Source organism: Varroa jacobsoni, unplaced genomic scaffold, assembly GCF_002532875.2.
Source record: "Varroa jacobsoni isolate VJ856 unplaced genomic scaffold, vjacob_1.0 scaffold_87, whole genome shotgun sequence".
NCBI classification, from domain to species: Eukaryota; Metazoa; Arthropoda; class Arachnida; order Mesostigmata; family Varroidae; genus Varroa; species Varroa jacobsoni.
This window is the reverse complement of record NW_019212989.1, coordinates 32,698-52,057: the sequence shown is the minus strand read 5'-3', so window position 1 is coordinate 52,057 and position 19,360 is coordinate 32,698. Positions and strand designations below refer to the sequence as shown.

The 19,360-nt window shown below is 40.7% G+C and overlaps 1 protein-coding gene across 4 annotated transcripts in view; it reads left to right on the top strand.

The window, feature by feature from the left end:
- Positions 1-1,109: 1,109 nt before the first annotated feature.
- LOC111263840 (suppressor of lurcher protein 1) overlaps positions 1,110-19,360 on the top strand; it is a 36,333-nt gene continuing 18,082 nt past the window's right edge. For 3 of the 4 annotated variants that reach the window (XM_086969839.1, XM_086969836.1, XM_022839273.2), the window contains exons 1-7: positions 1,110-1,319; positions 1,830-1,940; positions 2,826-2,967; positions 6,114-6,239; positions 6,530-6,612; positions 13,882-14,020; positions 14,347-14,434. In XM_086969839.1, the coding sequence (XP_086825965.1) occupies positions 1,241-1,319; positions 1,830-1,940; positions 2,826-2,967; positions 6,114-6,239; positions 6,530-6,612; positions 13,882-14,020; positions 14,347-14,434 (768 nt within the window). In that variant the 5' untranslated portion in view covers positions 1,110-1,240. The other variant, XM_022839282.2, reaches the window with a different exon arrangement.

Genomic DNA, 19,360 nt, shown 5'->3' with positions numbered 1-19,360 from the left:
ACGTATAAAAAAAGCATGGAACGACATAAAAACAAACGGCGTCACCGAAGTCATGCACTGTCCGAAGTGCAGATGGCCTTAACGACATGCGAAGATTATATATATTTGAACCTATAAGTTCCAACAAATACTGTAAATGTTGGCCACTGGCGGATGATAGTATTGGTCAGTATGCTATTAGTCTGTTGTTTCTGGCACTATAGTCACACGTACTTTCAAATAAAAAAACCCTATAGTTAGCTATTTGCACCTGTGTATTATAGAAATAGAGAAAATATAGAAATTGAGGGATTCAACAGATCTCGATAGAGCCTTATGTTGTCGTTTCATTAAGTTCGCGTCACTGAAGTTAGCAAACAATGTCATTCGGCTAGCTGGAACCTGGTCCTAAAAGTGCTAGTGAGCCGTGTGCTTGCTAGTGCAACGTCCAATGTATTCCCAAGGGCCCTGTCTAATACAACGATGTCCATCTGACCAGCGCTGAAGTGATCGTTCGGTGGCTTAGAGGCTACAGAGAAGATTAGATAGAGCCATGTAAACAACCAACTCTGATGGAAAAATTCATCTTCTTTTTCTTTACGAGCGTGCTGAATAAATTCTTTTTTGTATAAAGTAGCACGTAGTTATCTACGTGCTTTTCACTACGAACTTTCAGTCAAGACAATGCTTAGAGGAATCTGTTTTCTTTTTCTAGGCGAACTTTACACGTCTTCCTATAATGTCCTTAAGTGTCACACAGTGGTTTCAGTATGTTGCGTGGAAAGTATTCGATTGGTATTAGCTCACCAAAACCGTGCTTTGTTGAAATTCACGACAATATCGAGGTGTCTTTTTGGCTCACGTGTCGTATAAATTTAATGCTGTTATTTCCCGCGATACCCAGCCGACCCGCTATTGTATCCGTATCTTGGTCTAGCTACTCTAAGCAGGTCTTGTTTTCACAGTACCAATGAAAGGTTCATAGTTTTGTTGCCCTATATCAGTAGCTTGGAAATCCCACATTGATGCAGTGAGGGGGAGTGGCAGATTGCAAACTAGAAAAGTGGCCTTTGAAAACCTGAGGATAGGTGGCTCGAGTTGTACACTCGCCTCACGCTGCTACGTAATACTCATTCTAACCGATCTACCTTCGACTAGCTCGGCCAACGATACCATCAAAGGCTGATCGGGACTTAGAATATCGCGAATGTGATCAATATCTTACATGAGCCCTTTCCTCAAAGCTCGTCGTACGTGTTGAATGCGGCCCATTTTCATGGAAAGGTCGCCCACTGTTTCCGGTGCTCGTCGTCCCGACTCGCCGTGCAAAACATCTATCCGTAACAATGTTTACATATTGCAGATACTAGCGTAGAATTCACACGTTAACGTATAGCTAGCCGCCTGTATAGCAGTATCTACCGAGAAGTTTCTTATCAAACAAATTACATATTTGACTGCGTATTATATGGTGGAAATTATATCGGGTCATTGATAATCGATTATGATAAATTGTAGTTGTTCGTCATAGTGAGATTTCCCCGTGATCGAATCTTACAAAGATAGAAGCGTATAGACTGTAATTTTCTAGCTGATAAAGATCGCCTGTTTTCGCTAGAATCTTACAATTAAACCACAGAGACCCGTGGCTAAATGAATTGAAAAAGAAGAAAATTTTAAAAGTGTCAAATCCTTGGGTGGCAAAGTCTCATTGTTGGCTAGAGTGGTAAGGATAAGCAGATGTAATACGCTGTCCTATAGCCCTGTGTATATATACATGATGATTATATTAATATTAACTTTGTTAAATATGTTTCTTTCTCATTGTTTGGCCCTATCTCTATTTGCAGAGTGTGACCGCATGTTCATTTCGACTCCGGAGGGCGCACGTAATGGCACCTTTTCCGCCCCGCACATGGACATTATAAGTAGCGGGCCGACGATACCCACTAGCACCAACGGTACGTTGTATTGTTAATTACGCTTGAAGGGTAGATAAGCTCGTACTGCCGCGTTCTTTAGCAGAATCTGAAAACCCTAAAAAAAATAAAAAAATAAATAAATAAAGGAATGAAAAGCTGCTTCCATCTAATTGAGTCAGGTCGCAGAAGTAAAACTATCCGTAATAATAGATTTTCTCTTTAATAATGTGTCTCTTATTGCTTGCTAGCTATGTCATATTGACGTTGGCACGATTCAAACAATAGTCAGTCTGATGATATTAAAGGGGTTATTAAAGCTGATTGTTAAAGGGATAAACGCATTTAGAACCTTGTATGCATATGCTCATAGTTTGAATAAAATACAAGAAAAACACCAAGGTTCGGCCATTTGTTATTCGTTCAGTCAAAACTAATAGAATGAACGTTGGGCTAGCTTACGGGAATACTGTTTTCGTTTGTTGTTAGTTCCTATTAGACTAAGTGATCTACAATTTAAAAGAGAGATAAACTTTCATTTGAACTTGAAGTTTTTGTTTAAGCCACTTCGTTTATAAATCAGAAAGGAATTGATATTTTTCAGCTTTATTTAACAGTCGCAACGGCATCTATTTGTTGTGCTTGTTCGAGCGTAAATTTTTACTTTTAGAGATTGCAGTGAAACACCGGTCGATTGAATGATTACTCCCTTAGTTTTCTTCCTGGCATAAGTTAGTTGTCATAATAGCCAGTGTCTCTTTATTTTCTTATTTCATAAACGGTTTTTTTTTCTTAATATCTATAGTTCAATTAAGATTCTACTAAAGATAATAACTTTTTTTTTATATCCAAAAAAAAAACGGCACTGGTGAGAGAAAAAGTGCCACTCTCAGTAATTGGAATCATTCGTTGATGTGTTCATTTCAGGTGGATCAAATAGCGTAGGCGGTGCAGGCTCTGGAGGTTTAGGTAGCAGGGCGCGCCAATGCATTTATACATTCATCGCGCAGCCAGGAGAACGGGTGGACGTAACATTTACTACTTTCCGGGTTAGGGGTTCGCCGCCCGAGTAAGTGATAACTCATCAAAAAGAAAACACAACTTCTTAATCAACTTAAAGTAACCCCATAACTGGAAGTGAAAAAAACAATCTACATACATATATATATATATCCTTACCTACCGGTTGTCGATATTAGGGCATACAAAGCTCCGTGATCGTATAAACCTTGGTCGAAAGCATAAGTGAGTTAAAGCCAACGTTGGGTATTCGTTTACGCAATCAAGAAACTAATTGAGGCATTGCGATGAGGCCTGGCGTTATCATCAGGTAGTTAGACTGCGTGCTTCGGATTGCTGTATAGACGATTCATAAGTCCTTTAATGAACTATTCGAGATAAAAGTCTGCATTGACTGTTTCAGCAACAGATGTCTTTGAGGTCCATTATAAGAAAGTATCATCACCTTACGGCCGAACCTATTTGGCACCTCATCAAACTCAACTTCTTTTTACAGCGTCGCTATTTTTTTGCCTGCTACCTTAACAGCTAGCGATAAAAGTTTAGCCATGCCTCGTCTATAATGACTTGTTTATTGTTCTATAATTTACTTTTGCTGGCTGGCTGGCTGGCTGGCTGGCTGGCTGGTTGGGTTCAGTGTAATGTTCTATGAACCAGCCGACGGTACCATCCGTGAATCTGATTACTTTCAATTTTATCTAGAAGGTAGCGAGACGCACCGACCGCTTCCTGGCGCAGCGCCCTCTTTCGTAATTTATCAGAAGCTGCTCATATGTCCAGTTAGTGTTGCAAGCCGAATCTATTTGCGCCTGTCATACCTAGATTTATATATATATTAAAAAAAAAAACCACTGAAAGCCTTTACATGTTGCAGCTTGAATAGGAGAATCTTATGTGAATTCCAAAAAAAGGAGTAGGATTATTGGTTGAAATACGTCGACTACAAAGAAAAGTCTAGAACATATTGTTCAGACGATGCAATTTCACCGAATTCTGGTATCCGAAGTGCTTTTTCAACAAAAGCAAAGCTGATTTTGCTTAATTTCCATATGTTGTTATTATCGGTCATAGCGGGCATGTTGTATGAGGAACCGTAGCCGCTCTTCTTTCATATCTTCGTAGTTACAATGAATCTAGTTTCTTCGCGAAGTTTTAGTTTTTAATTTACCAGCAAAAAAAAAGACTAAAGTATGAAACTTTTTATGGATCTGGTCAAATCGCACACTTAGATTGCTGTATGCAAAAAAAACAAGAGTTCGTGATTTGCATATTGCCTGCAGCTCATACCAATCGATAAAGTACCTGCAGGCCCACTCAGTGGTAAAGTCAGTCACAAATTTGACCGATACGATAGCAGCAGATTCGATTTGTGGCACTGGTATAGAGGCAGGCTTTGACAAACGAAGTGGTCAAATGTAACAGCTGAATCGCGGGGAAACATTTTATCAACAATCGGCCATCATCCAAAAGAAGGAATTTCAAGGGTCTACCAAACACTTTGAAACTTATCTCTTTTCATTCGCCCTGTCGCATGTCTGTCACCACAATTTTCTTATGGAACTTACGAACTGATATGAGACATATACATCTGGATATATGCAACAAAATATAGAAAAATATACGAGAGAATAAAAAGTGTGTAGGATTGACATCGGCCTAAACGCCATCGGAGTATAGATAATAGAAAACTCTTTCCTTTTTTAGCACTTCTACAGAGAAATTCATACCCGCGAAGGCTATCCCAGAAAAAGCGAACGACAATGGGGGTTACCCATAGCAATAGTAATTCGTTGCAGATCTCATGGTTTACGTTGATCAACCCGCTCTTACATTGTCCGTATCACTAAACTCTATTAGTTACGTATTCACGACGCGAGTCGATACTTATTTCAGCCTGGTGTTCGAGTTACTTAACGCCTAAAGCAGAGGAGTTTTATAGCTGGCTAAGGTATGGGATTTATGCAGGGGGGCTTCGAAATCTCTAGATAAACCATTGTTACATTGGGTTAAATCTAATCACCGTGAGCCTTCATTTTGAAAATTTATCACGGACGCTGTGCTGTAACATGTGTCAAAGCTGACGTGGTAACCTGTCCTAGATGAGCGTACACTTTAGAAAGCTTCAGGTGTATGGTAGAAACAAGTTTGGCCATATAGCATTAGCGGGCTTATAGCCACGCTTAAAACACCCTTGCACTGGTAACAAGATTCCATGGTTCTTTCCATTCTTGGTTTAGTTATTTTACGTTAGAACTATGTACAAATTTATGCCCAGTTGGATAATATAAGACTAAACCGTTCCGAATAGACAAAAGGCCTAGCCCTGTGGCTGACCAATCGATGCGGGCAGCGTACAATATTGATAAGTGGCAACTCCTAAAAGGGCAACAGTGACGCAAAACAGTATCCGTGTTAGGAAAGATACCAAAGCATAGGTTTACCAAATTCGAAACACGGCGCCTGAAACGAGCTTTCCCTATATGCGGCATGTAGCGTATTTTGCTACAGCCAGCGTTGTTAAGTACAAATCTACAAATTCAATGTCGAACTTTCCAATGGTCGGAGATCTTTTTTTCGAAGAAACTCAGATATATTGAGAGAACACTGTCTCATATGCCGTTTGCTTCATCCTTTTTGCAAGGTCAAAACGATAGGCTTTTCTACCTTTCTAAAGAACCCATAGTTATCATATACTAAAGGCCCAGACTCCGCGGAAGGAGTGAACCTGAATACACTTCGAAACCTGATCCTGAGCTGTTTCTAGATTTCAGAAGATGGAACAGATTTTGTGGTACCTAATTTTGTGAAAATGAATTTGTGTAGATGAAGAGGCCGAAATCAATACATTTCGGTATAAACCTTCGATGATGCTGTTTCCATAGATGACCTTTAGGTTTAGATTTTTATGGGTTACCTTTTTTTCTTTGCTACATGCTGCAAACCTAAATGACATGGCTACTTTTCATCTACTTGTTCCATTCCCCATTGGCAGGCTATGTGTCTAGTATTCATTTTGAACGAAACTATCCCAGCACAAATTACCTGGCTTCCGAAGTTTCGTACGTCGCCTTCGACAGTATAAGAATTTGCCGATATTCCAGCCTTATTCCACTCGGAATGCACTACTTCGGTGTTGTTGTTCACGTTTAACGCTAGTAAACGAATGAAGGAAATGGTTTTCGTTATCAATTACAGATGTAACCACGAGTACATCGACATTTATAGTGAGGTGCAGGACCCATCGGCTGAGCTGATCAGCTCGCCGTTCGGTGGACGCTTTTGCGGAAGAATCTACCCCCGACGGAGGATATCCGTTTACAGGTAAAATTCGACCGTTTCCTTTCTGTTCTAAATAGACCCTTTGTGCCATATCTAAAGCCACTACATCTATGTAGTTCCTAATCATAAAAGTAACTTTTTTCAACGGCAAGAGAATATCTGGCGCGCCAAGTCAAATCAAATGTATAGATCAATGATTTATGTAGCCATATAGTACATCTTCATAATTTCTGTGTTCTAATAGTATAAACGTCGTTGTTGTTGTTTGATTACGCTTTCGACGGACGGCTAACTGTCACTTATGATGGCATACACGATGGTAACTTAACCAGGACACTAGTCATCAGCTTCTACACCGATTTCCCTAACGACACTGTCAACGTGTTCCGCGGAACGTACGAGTTCATCAATGCTTGTGAGTTTTAACGGCCTTGCTTACCAAGATGACCCTTCCTATAAAAAAAAGGGCACTAACGTCGTAGAATCACCATTTGTAGAGTCGTATCGCTCATGTGTCAACTGTGTAGTTGACATATACCAGACATATATAGTTGACACTTTTAAAAGTAGCAAAAGCAAGTTCTGTTAAAAAACATGTAATTAAAAAGAAGAGACAGGATTTTGATTGATGGAATTGATATATGTACATATACCATCTAGGTCTATAAAAAAAAGTGTTTCATTTATGGCCAGGGTGTGTAATCGGGAAAAACGGGCCAAGTGTGGCCTTGTCGCTTTCGTTTTGGATATTTTGACGCAAAAGGCACTTGTTGTTATAGTAGACGCCAAAAAAAAGTAATGCTATATATTCGGATATTAGGATTATTGCTATTATTTGGATATATCATTTGAAGGGATTGCAGATTATGTCGCTGCCGCCTAGCAGAACTGTTGATCCGAATTTTCCAAATTAACAGTTAACAAGATTACAAGAAGATATTTGATAAACCATAGTTCTACAATGATGGAACTGTGGAGTTAGCAGAAAAATTGCAGAAGGTCGTCAGTCAAAGTAGCCCGTACATAGTAATATTGTTTTAAAATTACCTTAAAACGTTCAATATCTCACCAGCATTGTCTCCAATTGCCCTTCACGCAGGTATCTTTAGATTCACGTATTCTGCTCGAGCTCTAAAGAGGTATCTCTACACAAACTCATTCGTGAACCTTAATCTCTTACGCTAAACACATGGCTTCAAGGAATATTTCAGAACAGAGCCCCGAGGCCAAATTGTTTTTATATCTCAATGAAAAATCGTAAGCTTCTATAGATGCACTAAGTTATGCCTTGCTTCATTACATGGATCAGTTTCTGATACAGCTTCTGATAAACAGGCATAGTGTTCATTAAGGGTTGGTATCCGAGTGTCACCCTAGCTGTATGCAAGACAATGTTGTATGAACCGCTGAAAATGCCCTGGGGCATTTTACTTCATAGAAGCTAGTTTACTTTGATAATAGCGTTCCAGCTAGTATCAATTGACTTTCAATTCAGTTAAGGTGACATGGATTTTGAAAAGAAGTAAACATTGGCATATTTCATGCTTGGCGCGTCGCGTCGACACAAAATTATTCTATATATAATATTAAATCCTAATCGAATGGCGTTTTGATATTGACGAGTTTTTGACTTTGAGCCTGGTAAAAAAAAAAAAACTAAAATTCTTGGTTATTTTTCAAAAGTATAATTAAAATCGATTATTACTGACACATATTTTTTATGAAGTCCACTGCATCGCTCCTAAGCAAAATTAGTTACGCAGTGAAAATATGAATTTAGAGAAGTGTAGCTTTAAAATATTAGAATAATTCTGGACTATTAGATGTTTCTTTAGAATTTAGAACACAAATAAATTTAGCTAAAATAGCATGTTTAAGGTAGAATTGGTAATTTAAGATAGATATAGTTGCAGTCCTGTAGAAGAAAAGATCGGGGTATCTTGGTTCAGTGAGGTATATCAATATTTAGTAGAAGCCTAACTAGATGAGAACCCCGTGGATAGGTATGCCAACGACCGGTTGAAAAGAGATTTGAGCCACATACGGGCATCCTACCGGGAAATTCCTGCAAAATTTACCGTCATTAAACCTAAAGATCAGCCTAAAGAGACATTATAAGGAGCATACAAGAGAAGCTGTATGAATATCAAAAAGACGCTATTTCTTCTTTTTAGATTTGGCTCTCCACAGGTTTCGTTTAGTCAAGAAATCAACAAAAAAAAATATCCTAAATGGACTGGCAATATTAATCTTATAATCGCGAAGCAAAAACCTATGTAGTGCACTTTACTATCAGTGGGAATATCGGTCCACAAAAAAAAAAACGAACTTCCTAATGCCAGATTTCATGCAACTCGACAAAGCATTGGGTCAAAGACCTTAACGGTAAAATGGCAGTTTCCTTAGTAGATCTGGATATCTTGTGCTTCGTGTATCTCGCAGTGTCGATATTGTCAAATGGGTTTTTTTATAGCAACGAATAAGCAAGTTTGAAAGGATTTCGAGGTAAATATTAGGATTAGCGAAACAAGCCGAACTGCTGAGACGATCTCTTAATCCCTTGTTGCGAAAAATTAGCGAAAATATTAGATGGAACCTCCGTCCAAGGCTCACTGTGATAATAGAATCTACTAGAATGAAATTTCCTGTACGAGCACATATCTATGGCTTACTCGGGGCAAGCGGGTTTTTTTTCCATTGTTTAGAAAATTAAAGCAAATAAGCTTTGACGGTTTTTTTCGGGATCCTAGTTACCTAAAAGGTACAGGAATAGCGAACATTACACGCTTAGAAGTTGCTATTCCATTCGAAGGCTCAATATCCGTTAAACTATAATTTGATCATTTAGCTCAATCTGTTCATTTTATTCTTCTATTTAAACAGAATTCAAGTTTTCGCCGCGACTGACAAAAGGCATACGTACAGCCTATACTAACTGCAGTCGCGATCGAAGCATACTTTTTAAAAAAATAAAGACCACAGTATCGTGTTTACTACGGATATATGTAATAGCGACACATTGAAAAGTCAGGCAGCTCACCAAGCACAGATAGCTTGGTGACCTGCCTGACTTCTCCTAGTCATTCCTAGTGCCTTTATTCCCACGGTTTAGTGCGACGGATGTAAACAATGAGGAAAAATTAAGTAATTGGAAAACGTAACAACAGCCATTGTAGAGTCCCCGCAGACGAGCGGTAAATGCCAAGGCAGAGACGAAAAGAAGGGAGTGGACCAGGGCATCGTTGCACAAAGCCATGTTTAAGCCGTCTGAATCTCCATTGTTTGTTTCTGCGCTCCTGTTTTACGCAAAATCCCTTTCAGACTACGCTTTCTTTTTTGCTCTTTCTCTAACGAAACTACCAGGCGACTGCTCCCATTATTACTCTTATCATCTCATCTTGCGACTGACCGGCTTGCAATTAGCTGCCCAAGCTCGCGACATGGCAGTCCAGTGTTGCACCGGATTTTCAACCTGACCGATCATGACTTCAAGGTAAACACCCGGCGATAGCCTATACATTAGAATGACCGAAATCAAGCTGGATAGAAATGCGAGCAAGAAGGTTCTGAGGCCGGCGCTCCTTAAGGAATCCATTTTTACTTTCATTTTACAGGACGTAGTATATGTATATACCTTTTTACAGGAGACAAGCAATGACTAAGGAGATGGAAGCCCCTCTATTCCCGTTTATCGTTGTTCTCGCTGGATTGTCACTCCTAATGTTCGTGCTCGCTCTCGTCGTTGTCGTCGTGTTTTTCTCACGGGCGTTCACTTCAGTCGTACGATGAATCTTTGCTTCCTTCCCCGATTAGATCGTGCCCCACTAGTCCCATTTGTATAAAAAATGTCGCTACAATAGAACGTCAGCCACCGAGGCTCAAGCGACGGCTTATATTCGTGCTAACAGAGGCATTGCGCTGGCAAGCGGGTAGAAAGAAAAACGGTCTGGCGAAGAAGTGTTCCGTTCCCTTCTTAGACCATTAGGACAGCAGATGACGAAGCTTCGTCATTGATTCGTCGTTGTCGCAGGTACTGCCACTTCCCCAGACCGTGCAGGAGCCTGTAAAAAAGCTCACCTGTATACGCAGACCCACCCGTGTCATATTTGTATAAGGCGCATAAGCTTACCTTTTTTTACCGTATGCTAGTAGTTTGTTCGTTGTTTTCCACACCTAGCCTCACTTCTAGGTTTACAAAGCTTTTGCGGTTTAGGTCAGCTCACAGCGTGTGCATCTCTTAGCTAAGGATCCCCATTGCTAGCACCGTTACATGCATACATATACGAATGAGATACAGATCGAACTAGACAGTTGCAACATAAGGGGATAATTCGATATCTGAGCTACAGCATTTAAGGCGTATTAGCTGAGAAGCTTTGAGAAAGTAAACGTTTTGCAATCCGTTTTAGCCACAGACGCTGCACAGTCGGGTGGACTGATTTGTGGAAACCGGAACAACCCATTAACCAATTATAGATAGAGATAGAACAGCTAGCCTAAGATGACGGTTAAGGTTCTGCATTTCGACGTTTGCTACATAAACGCTTCATGTTGAACAAAAAAAAAATTCTACGCTTAACGAGACATAACGCGTTTAAAGATATCGGGTTTATAGCTGAAAGGACGTAAATCTTTATCAGTATGAACCTTTTCTATGTGAAATTAATTGGAAAACCGTTGAGAAATGACGTCTTCCGAAGTAAACAAAAACAATGGAGTACAGATGCATATCTCTTCAATAGCAATCAGAATCGACAATCACCCACCGGGAAACATTTCATACCAGCGACATTGTCTAGGTCGCTTTATTCATAGCAAAAGCCATCAATATTGAGTCATAAGCCAGTGATTTGGATGCTGAGCGGTGCAGACTTACGTTGGCATCGTCGACTGCTAGATAGCGTCTACCTGAACCTCGAGTTGCTAGCTGGCTTAATATAGATTTTTCTCTTGCTACAGATAAGAGGCGGTAAAGAAGGCGATGCCCTCGTTAAGGACGTGTTCTAGCTGTCTTCGACATAATGATTGGTGTATTCAGATGGGCATACACTCTGTTTTGTGGACGGCGAATCCGATGGACGACGCACTGATTCAACGATGTGATCCAGCAAAAGCCTTTTATTAGATAATCAGGGCGTTGGAACCTTAGGAACTTTTCTCTTAAACCAAAGAGCTCCGGATTAATCCATAACATTTAATTTACAGATTCGAATCTATCAGCCCTTCAGCAGATATTGCTATTTGTCATTGCGGGACCACGCACCGTGCCATCCGCACGATTTGTCGATCCAACTGCTTTTAATATGCAGTGACTGACAAAAAGGATCCGACCGAATCATGAAGTAAAAAGTCATGGATTAAAATAGAATGTATATTTATCAACGCGTTACAATTCTATAAGTATGAGCTGACGTAAATATCAGATGACAGGTTTAACAAGTATTTAATACAGGGAATTCTTAAACGGTCCGTTCACAAAGCAGAATTCGTTCTAGCACTGATAGAATGGCTCTATTCACTATACGTACCACGTACTCAGAGATGTACAATTTGTTGTTATTTGTATCACGTGGGACGAGCGTATCGAGTACCTTATATTAGTGGCTAGCACTTAGCAGAAATTTTTCGTTTTGCTTCCAATCACACCGTTGACAATGTAGGAGGCTGCTTGTATAATGAATGCCTCATGGTGACAAAGTCAGATCAAAGCTGTTAGCGATTGGTAACAAAACTAGCTCAGATTAGTTTTTGCAAAAAATAAATATTCCCAGCAATCTTTTGGCATGCCTGTCTAAATGGCACAGAGATCACTGCGGTTCTGTTTATAGGCCCGGATTATTTCTATTGATTATCCTAGAGCTTATCAATATTCGTCTTATTTTTTTCCTTATTGCAACACTTATTTAGCGTTACTGTAGTGAATCATTCGACAGCGAGCTCGTAGAACGGTAAAACTTTAATATGAACGTAAGATTAATTGGGATAAAATTAGCTTATTTTTTAGGACCAAAAGATGGCCTCGGAACATCGAGTGGAAACCACTGCAAAAGCTAAATTAACAATAATTCCTATCCCCTTGATGCTGACGTTACTAGGCCTATTTTGATAGGTCGTTTATGTAAGAGTTGACGCACTCGGCCATTTTACTGTCATATACAATCTGCCAATTCCTGCAGTTTGTGCTGTGTCCATGATTTCCTTTTGAAGCGACGCCTCGAAACGTGACGATGACGTACATCTTGTTTACAACGGCAACTATCAATTGCTGTGTAAAACGTACTCTTCCGAAGCCTACCTGTATGCATGCCTCGAAACGCTTCATCATTGCTAACCGCGAACTGCATGCAGCCGCGGACGTTCGGTATCTAGTTTCCTATCCAGTAGCGTAGTTTCTTATCCAGTTAACTAGGCCGACAATCCGGTCTTTGAGAAACCAGTACTTTGTACTTTATAGACAGAGAGCTTCTTAATCGTTGTTTGTGTTTATGTCCTCAACAGCGCTTGTTTCATAGTGGCTTTTCGTACGTCTATTCGCGTGTTACTGAGGCGATCCCTCCCGAAACCTACACCAGCCCTATTGGAAAGGCGCGGGGGAAGGGGGTAAAGAGCCGGTCAAGCCGAGCCGAGCGCTACTTGGAGCTTCAAGTTGGAAAGATCTTAGCTCGAAACAAGCTTAAAGAATTGTGTGCCAGTTTGCAGAGTTAACGTTCTATTTAGTGATCCGATCCTGCGGCGACAGTGGTAGCGATCTGACCAAGGCCCTGCCCTGTAGGTCAATCTGTGTCAACGAACGAATGAATGCTCGCGCATCAGTAGAAAACGCCGTTAAAACAAGTGGGCACAAACTCGATTCTTTTTTTAATGTTGAGCTTTAACGAAAAAAAAGATGGCCTTTAAATGCTACAATGAATGGAGCTAGTTACCACGAATAGCGAATGTTCACGCATTTGGTCCCTCAACGAAAGTACAACCGCTGTGTAATAGGTAAAATCTGCATAATTTTTGCTTTTACAACTGTACTGTGTGTTCCGTGTAAGCACAAATCCCAGACGTTTGTGACAACTCGCTTTCATCGACGTCTTCTTGATAAATAAATCGTTTCTCCGGATATAAGCTTTTACGCAGCGATCGATAGGGGCAAAGCATTATACTCTAACTCTAATGAAAAAAAGTTTATTTCGGCCATGAAAGTAACTGTAAGGGTCGGCGTTTTTCCACCAAAGTGTGTCATGTGTAGCGGCAACATGCAAAGTTACGGTCCGGAGGGCTCCAATCACCGTAGACCGAACGAAACCCCCGGACAGACATCTCGATAGAAACTTTTTCTAGTAGAGACCTTTTCGAAACTTTCTTCCGGAGCTTGTGTTGCCCTCTTGCCATTTCGGGCTCATTCTCCTGGGCTGTTTCACAAGTCCGTCAACTAAATTGACTAACGCTAACCTTTGATCAAAATTGTTGTTGGGGACTTTAAATTATGAGGATCAAGATGTATATAGATATTACTAGGAATGGTTGGCCGGGTTCAAGAAATTATAACTGTGATATTTCACAGAAAAATCTAAATAACGCGACACCGATTGCTCGAGTTAGTTGGAGCATTGTATGGAGAAGCTGAATGAAACGTACGAGAAGTCAGCAATCGTTCAATGCGAACACAATCTGTTTTGTTTTTTGTTTCTTACAGCTCGTTTTATTGTGGGCACCCCGACATCGCCATCGGCGATTTGCTCGTTTAATATCTATGGAACGCAAAGGCGCGAGGGCGACTTTTATTCGCCTACTTATCCCGGGGTGTACCCCAAAAATCTCGACTGTCAATACAGGTAAGTGTAACCCCATGAAAGGAAACAGTTGTGTGTCGATGTAGATGACTTAAGGGTATGCTATACTGCAACTAGCAATGTAGCTTCGTTTGCTTTTTTTGAACATTTACTTAGCATACATTTGCAGTCATGGAAAACTAACGGTACAATCGTACTAATATGCGTTAGAAGCTTTATCCTAAGTGTTTCTTGTATTAAAATATTGAGAACTAACTCTTGGTCGAAGGTCTCAAAAACTCGGAAAGATGGAAGTCTGGCTAGAGAAGATTGTTTTTTGTACCAATTGTTGAATTTCCAGTGATTGTATACGCGTGACCCTATTTCAGATTCATCGGTACAAAGGGCCAACGGATTCGTTTGGAGTTTATGGACTTCGACCTGTCCTTTGGGGGCACACATTGCCCCTTCGATACGGTTAGTGCTCTCTAGAGTTAGAATTTCTAGCTTGGGGACACGCCAAAAGCTTCAAATTTTGTGAAAAGCGACAACGTTTATTCGAGTTCTCAAATAAAAGCTGAGTGCATTATTCTGCTATCGGTTTGTATATTCTATAATATCAACCATAAAAACAAAATATAATAACTACTCTGGAAGAAATCTAAAACTTTGAATTCTAAAAGTGAATGAATACCTAATCAGCAGTATTACCAACGCTGGTAACAGCTACCTAAAATCATAATTGACTCTCTCGGCGGGCAGGATCCATAGCAAGCTAGGCGGCGTATTGCGTCCCAGCGTACTTCTGATCGGTAAGCACAAACGAGGTTACGAGCGCTTCATCCAATGCCAGTACGAGGTTTAATTGTAAGCTACACATGAACTCTACGTAAATTAAAGACATTTCTGTACGTTGGTGTTTGCACCGGTACTATCGTCCATACCCACTGAGTCGAAAATATGTGTTTCGCATATTGTCACGTAGCATTGCGCAGTTCGAATGTCTAGGGTGCAGACGATGCCTATAGGGAACGTTTCGGTTGTTTCATGTAACATAGTGACCTGACCAATTCAATGATACGATTGCCATTCCAAAGTTTCTATGAAGACGCGGAGTATCACATATTCATAATTGTCTCTTAAATATCATCAACTGGCTGCCGGCTTCATTGCGCCTTTGGTATCGTATGATAGCTTTTGTGTCGCGTCGAGTATTCACTCGTCTGCCTCGTTTACGTGTTCGTGGAAAATACAGATGTCACTAGCAGCGTCGACTATGTACAAGCTTGGTACAATAGTTGATACCCTATTTTTTGTTAAAGGCTCACGCACTCATGGGAAAAGGAAAGGAAAGCACGAGAGCTATAGAAGCTCTCGAATGGAACGGAAAGCGACTGTTTTCTCTGAGTCGCTAAAAATGCCCATGTGCGTGGGAAGCGAACGCTCCTCGATTAGAACGCACAACTGCTCAATATATGCTGCGCCCAGATGCGTAGCCGCACTAACGAAAGCTTAGTTCACTGAAAAATATATGTCCAATAAAGCAGACCTATCCATCTTATGGCTCGAAACAATAGTCGCGCTGTAGGACAGAGTATCGAAATATTATAGGCACCGGAGTCGGCTTCTTGTTTACGATACATCATACATAATTTTTCTTCTATGTTTGTTGGTTCTAGCCTCGGTATATCTGTAACCCGACAGACTTGCTTGTCATCGCTTTAAAAAGGGTTCTGTTTTCGTACCTCACTCATATGGAGTAAAATCTACTATGAAAGTGTTACAAATCGAGGACCATTATTGAGTATGTACAATGCTGTAACCAGTAAAATAGCAATAGGACGCCAATGTTTCTAACGCCGTGCAAGCATGTGTTTATTCTAAGGAAATTCTACTGCGTCACGAATGTTGCTTACAATATCGCTATATTACACTGTTAATTTCTCCACCAAAGAGGGACAAGGATCGCCCATTTTGTCCCAAGAAAAGATACTGCTCTAGTTCCACGTTAAAATCGCGGATGCAATGGTCGATCACACAGAGAAAAAGGAAATGCTTAGTTGAAGTTGGAGCCATACCCACTAAAGGTAAAGATTGCCGGTTTTAGCAGAGCTACTTTCTATCTGTCCGGTCTAGTTGAATGGGAAATTGGCAATAATGCAAATTCGTCTTTGTTGCGCTGTAAGCTTTGGCCTATTTTTTAGATTGAAGTTTTGCTGAGATCAGGCGATATGGGGTCTTCTGGAGCTATAGATTCTCTAGGGCGTGCGGCCAAGTGGGAACGATTTGCTACGAGCATGCAATTTTTACGATTTGCGTCTTCTGACAGCGTAGATCACGTTTGTATAGCATTCAGCGGTCGTTGATGTCTCATAATGTAGCGTATTCGTGAGCAATGACTCGATGTTATTTAGTTTTCAATTTCGAACTGTCAGCTCAATATAATAATCGACTCCATGCTTCGGAGCTCTGATCCCTGATTTCAACAACAGACACATAAGTTATACACAATTTGTGTAAATAGAAAAGTTAATCTAAGTGTAACAAGCGTAATATCGCCATAGGACTTTAATGACAGCTAATAGGAAAACAGTACTATGTACGATTCCTATCGATTGAAAAAGGATTTTTCAAAAATACAATGGAAACATAATAACCTACCAAGGTCCGGTTTCGTGATTTACGGCGACATTCGTATCTGCCAGCTTTCGCTGTAGATAGAGCTCTTGTGCGAGTTGAAAGGGCTAGGCCTCATAACTTGATATCATGCGCATGCATAATAGATCCGAAAGACTAAACGGTCCATTGACTCATACAGTTACGGCGTTGCCCATCGATTTTCATTACGTACATCTCTTGCGAATGACTTCTCATCCTACCGTACGAGTGGGCACTCCGTGCAATTCATTGCTTGTTTCAAGTAGATCCATAGGTAGCCGTCAGGTGCGCGTGCACTACAGCAACATAACAATACGTCACTGTGAGGGCAACTAACGGCAGTATCCTTCTTTGGCAAGGCTCGTTACGGCTTTCAGATGGCCTAATGGCGTCTTCATGCTACGGCTAGCCAAATATAGGCAGATGCTTAGATGCTCTTTTTGTAGCGGTGACGTTATTATACGGTGAATATTGATATTCTGCCGCCATTATGCTATAGTGCGGTATTTTTTACCTGTTTCATAATTACCTACTGACTGAAACGGCGCGAGGTATGTGAAAAAATGTTAACGTAACTAAACGACTTTATTTCTGTCTCATCTCGAAATCTTTCAGTGTCTTCGACTCCTAGTAAGCGCCGCAAGCATAAAGGATTTTCGTTTATAGGAGATATATCCTAGGAGCAGGCTAGCTTATAAACCATGGTGTTTTTGTCGTCACTACTGCAGGTCGTTCTTGTTTAGTTCTCATGAAGTTAGGCTGATTACTGTATGTGTGCTACTTAAACGAGTATTTATCAATGCAGGCTCAGCAGCTCAAGGTTACATGCTAGTAAAAATATCTCCTGAGTTAAATTGAATTATAATAGAAGGGGACTGTCGATGTTTTCGTCATGCTGATGGATGAACAGACGTTCTTCCCAATTCCGGAAAATGGGAATTGACAATTGCCGCATGCCAGTTGGGTAAAGCGTATGCGAACCCCCTGACAAAAACGTGCGTGTTCTGTTCAACGATAGTGTCAGTCCTTTGAGAATGGTCGCGTCCGTGCGCCAGGTTCAGGACGAATGGAGCTGCTGCAAGCGTATCTAGAAAACAGCGCAACGACGAGGAGGACAAAATAACATGAATACTCAAATATGACCGAAATAATGTAAGCAGCTATCTAGGTTGAGTTTGGTCTCTGATATAAATCTAAGCTTTATTGATGTCCAATACATCATTGTGCTTGTTGCAAAAGACCGGACATGAACGGGGTGGGTGTCGCTGTTATTTCATGTTGTAAATGGCAAAAGAACAAAGTGGTAACACCCGTACAAATATGTTTACCTGTGGAATATCGAATAGTATTATAATATTTTGTCTTTTTCGCCTCTGTTTCAATCGGCGCTGATTTCCATGGAGTACGACAGGATCAAATCTTCCTCTTAAAACTTATAGTTGTTCAATAAGTATGCTCCTATGGCATACGCACTGCTTGCCATGCCTCGCTATCATCACGTTTGTATCGGTAGCATGCCCGCTTTACGCATAAATGATAGGCGATAGACACGAGCACTCAATAGGTCATTGCAACACCCAATTCCATTTTGCTGTTCGACAACAGGACGCTTCCTTTACTAGAGCGATTTATTTGAAGGTATAAACGGGCAATTTCCATTTCGCGGTTATATAACAATGCATGATCGATGCAAACTAGTTCCTTTAATATAGATCTTTTTTTATAATGAACACTAAAGTCGGTTGTCGTCTTCGGACACCGCACCGAGCTTGTCTATATGGCGACAAGGACAGTGATAGGAAAGTACGTCATGCGCCATCGATGCTTTGAGTGAACTTCTCTAATTACGTTGGTCGGACGACGGGCGTCAGGGATAGGAAAGGACGCGCCCTAGACAACTGAGAAACCTTTCATGCTCAAGGATGGTTGTGAATTACCCTTGCTTACCAAGAGATCTTTCCTGCTGGCACGCTCCCCAAGCCAATCAATTCCGCTACTTTCTTCAGCAGCCTCATTGCGACTTCAGTCATTACCTCTAGCTCCTGAAAACAAAGCTATTCTCCATTCAAGGCGGTGCTTCTAATTTTGCTGTAAGCTAGCAGTGGCGGTAACTGTTGAAAGAAGAGACGAATATTTTAAATCAGTTACGGTACTTAGGGCGTTCAAATTGGGAGAAAGCGAATGAAGGAAGTATAGGGTGTGTGGAAAAGGGGGACAATGCAAAGGGCATTGGACAAATGCTTTTTCAATTGCTACTACGACAGCCGCCTAACAATAAAGCCGATGACGTTAGTGCGTTTACACAGGCGTCGGTGGTTCCCAATGGAATAGAATTTCCACTCTAATCGTGGGGCTTATAGCCCCGGTACTGTTGAGTGTATCGTGGGGGTTGCACCGATAAACAGGTGTGGCAAGTAGCCATGTGATACAATACAATTAAAATCGTAGTTAATATCGCCTCACGTAATGTTGCGAGTATTTGCAAGTTAAACAGTGAACGTTCTACATAATAAAGTTAGGTGGTTTTAAACCTTATCCATGTAAGTTTTATCTTCCTTGATTAAGTCCATTGGGATTCAATTGAATTTATAGTGTACTTGGTTCTGATAAGTTAAATTGTCTTTAATTCAATTTTCTTTGTTAAACTTTGCTGGTATGGGCTTTTTGTTTTTTATGCTACCGCTACTAGTTGTCGATAGCGCTCATATTGAGCAGAAGGTAGTTCGGGAGAATGGCTCTGCAGTG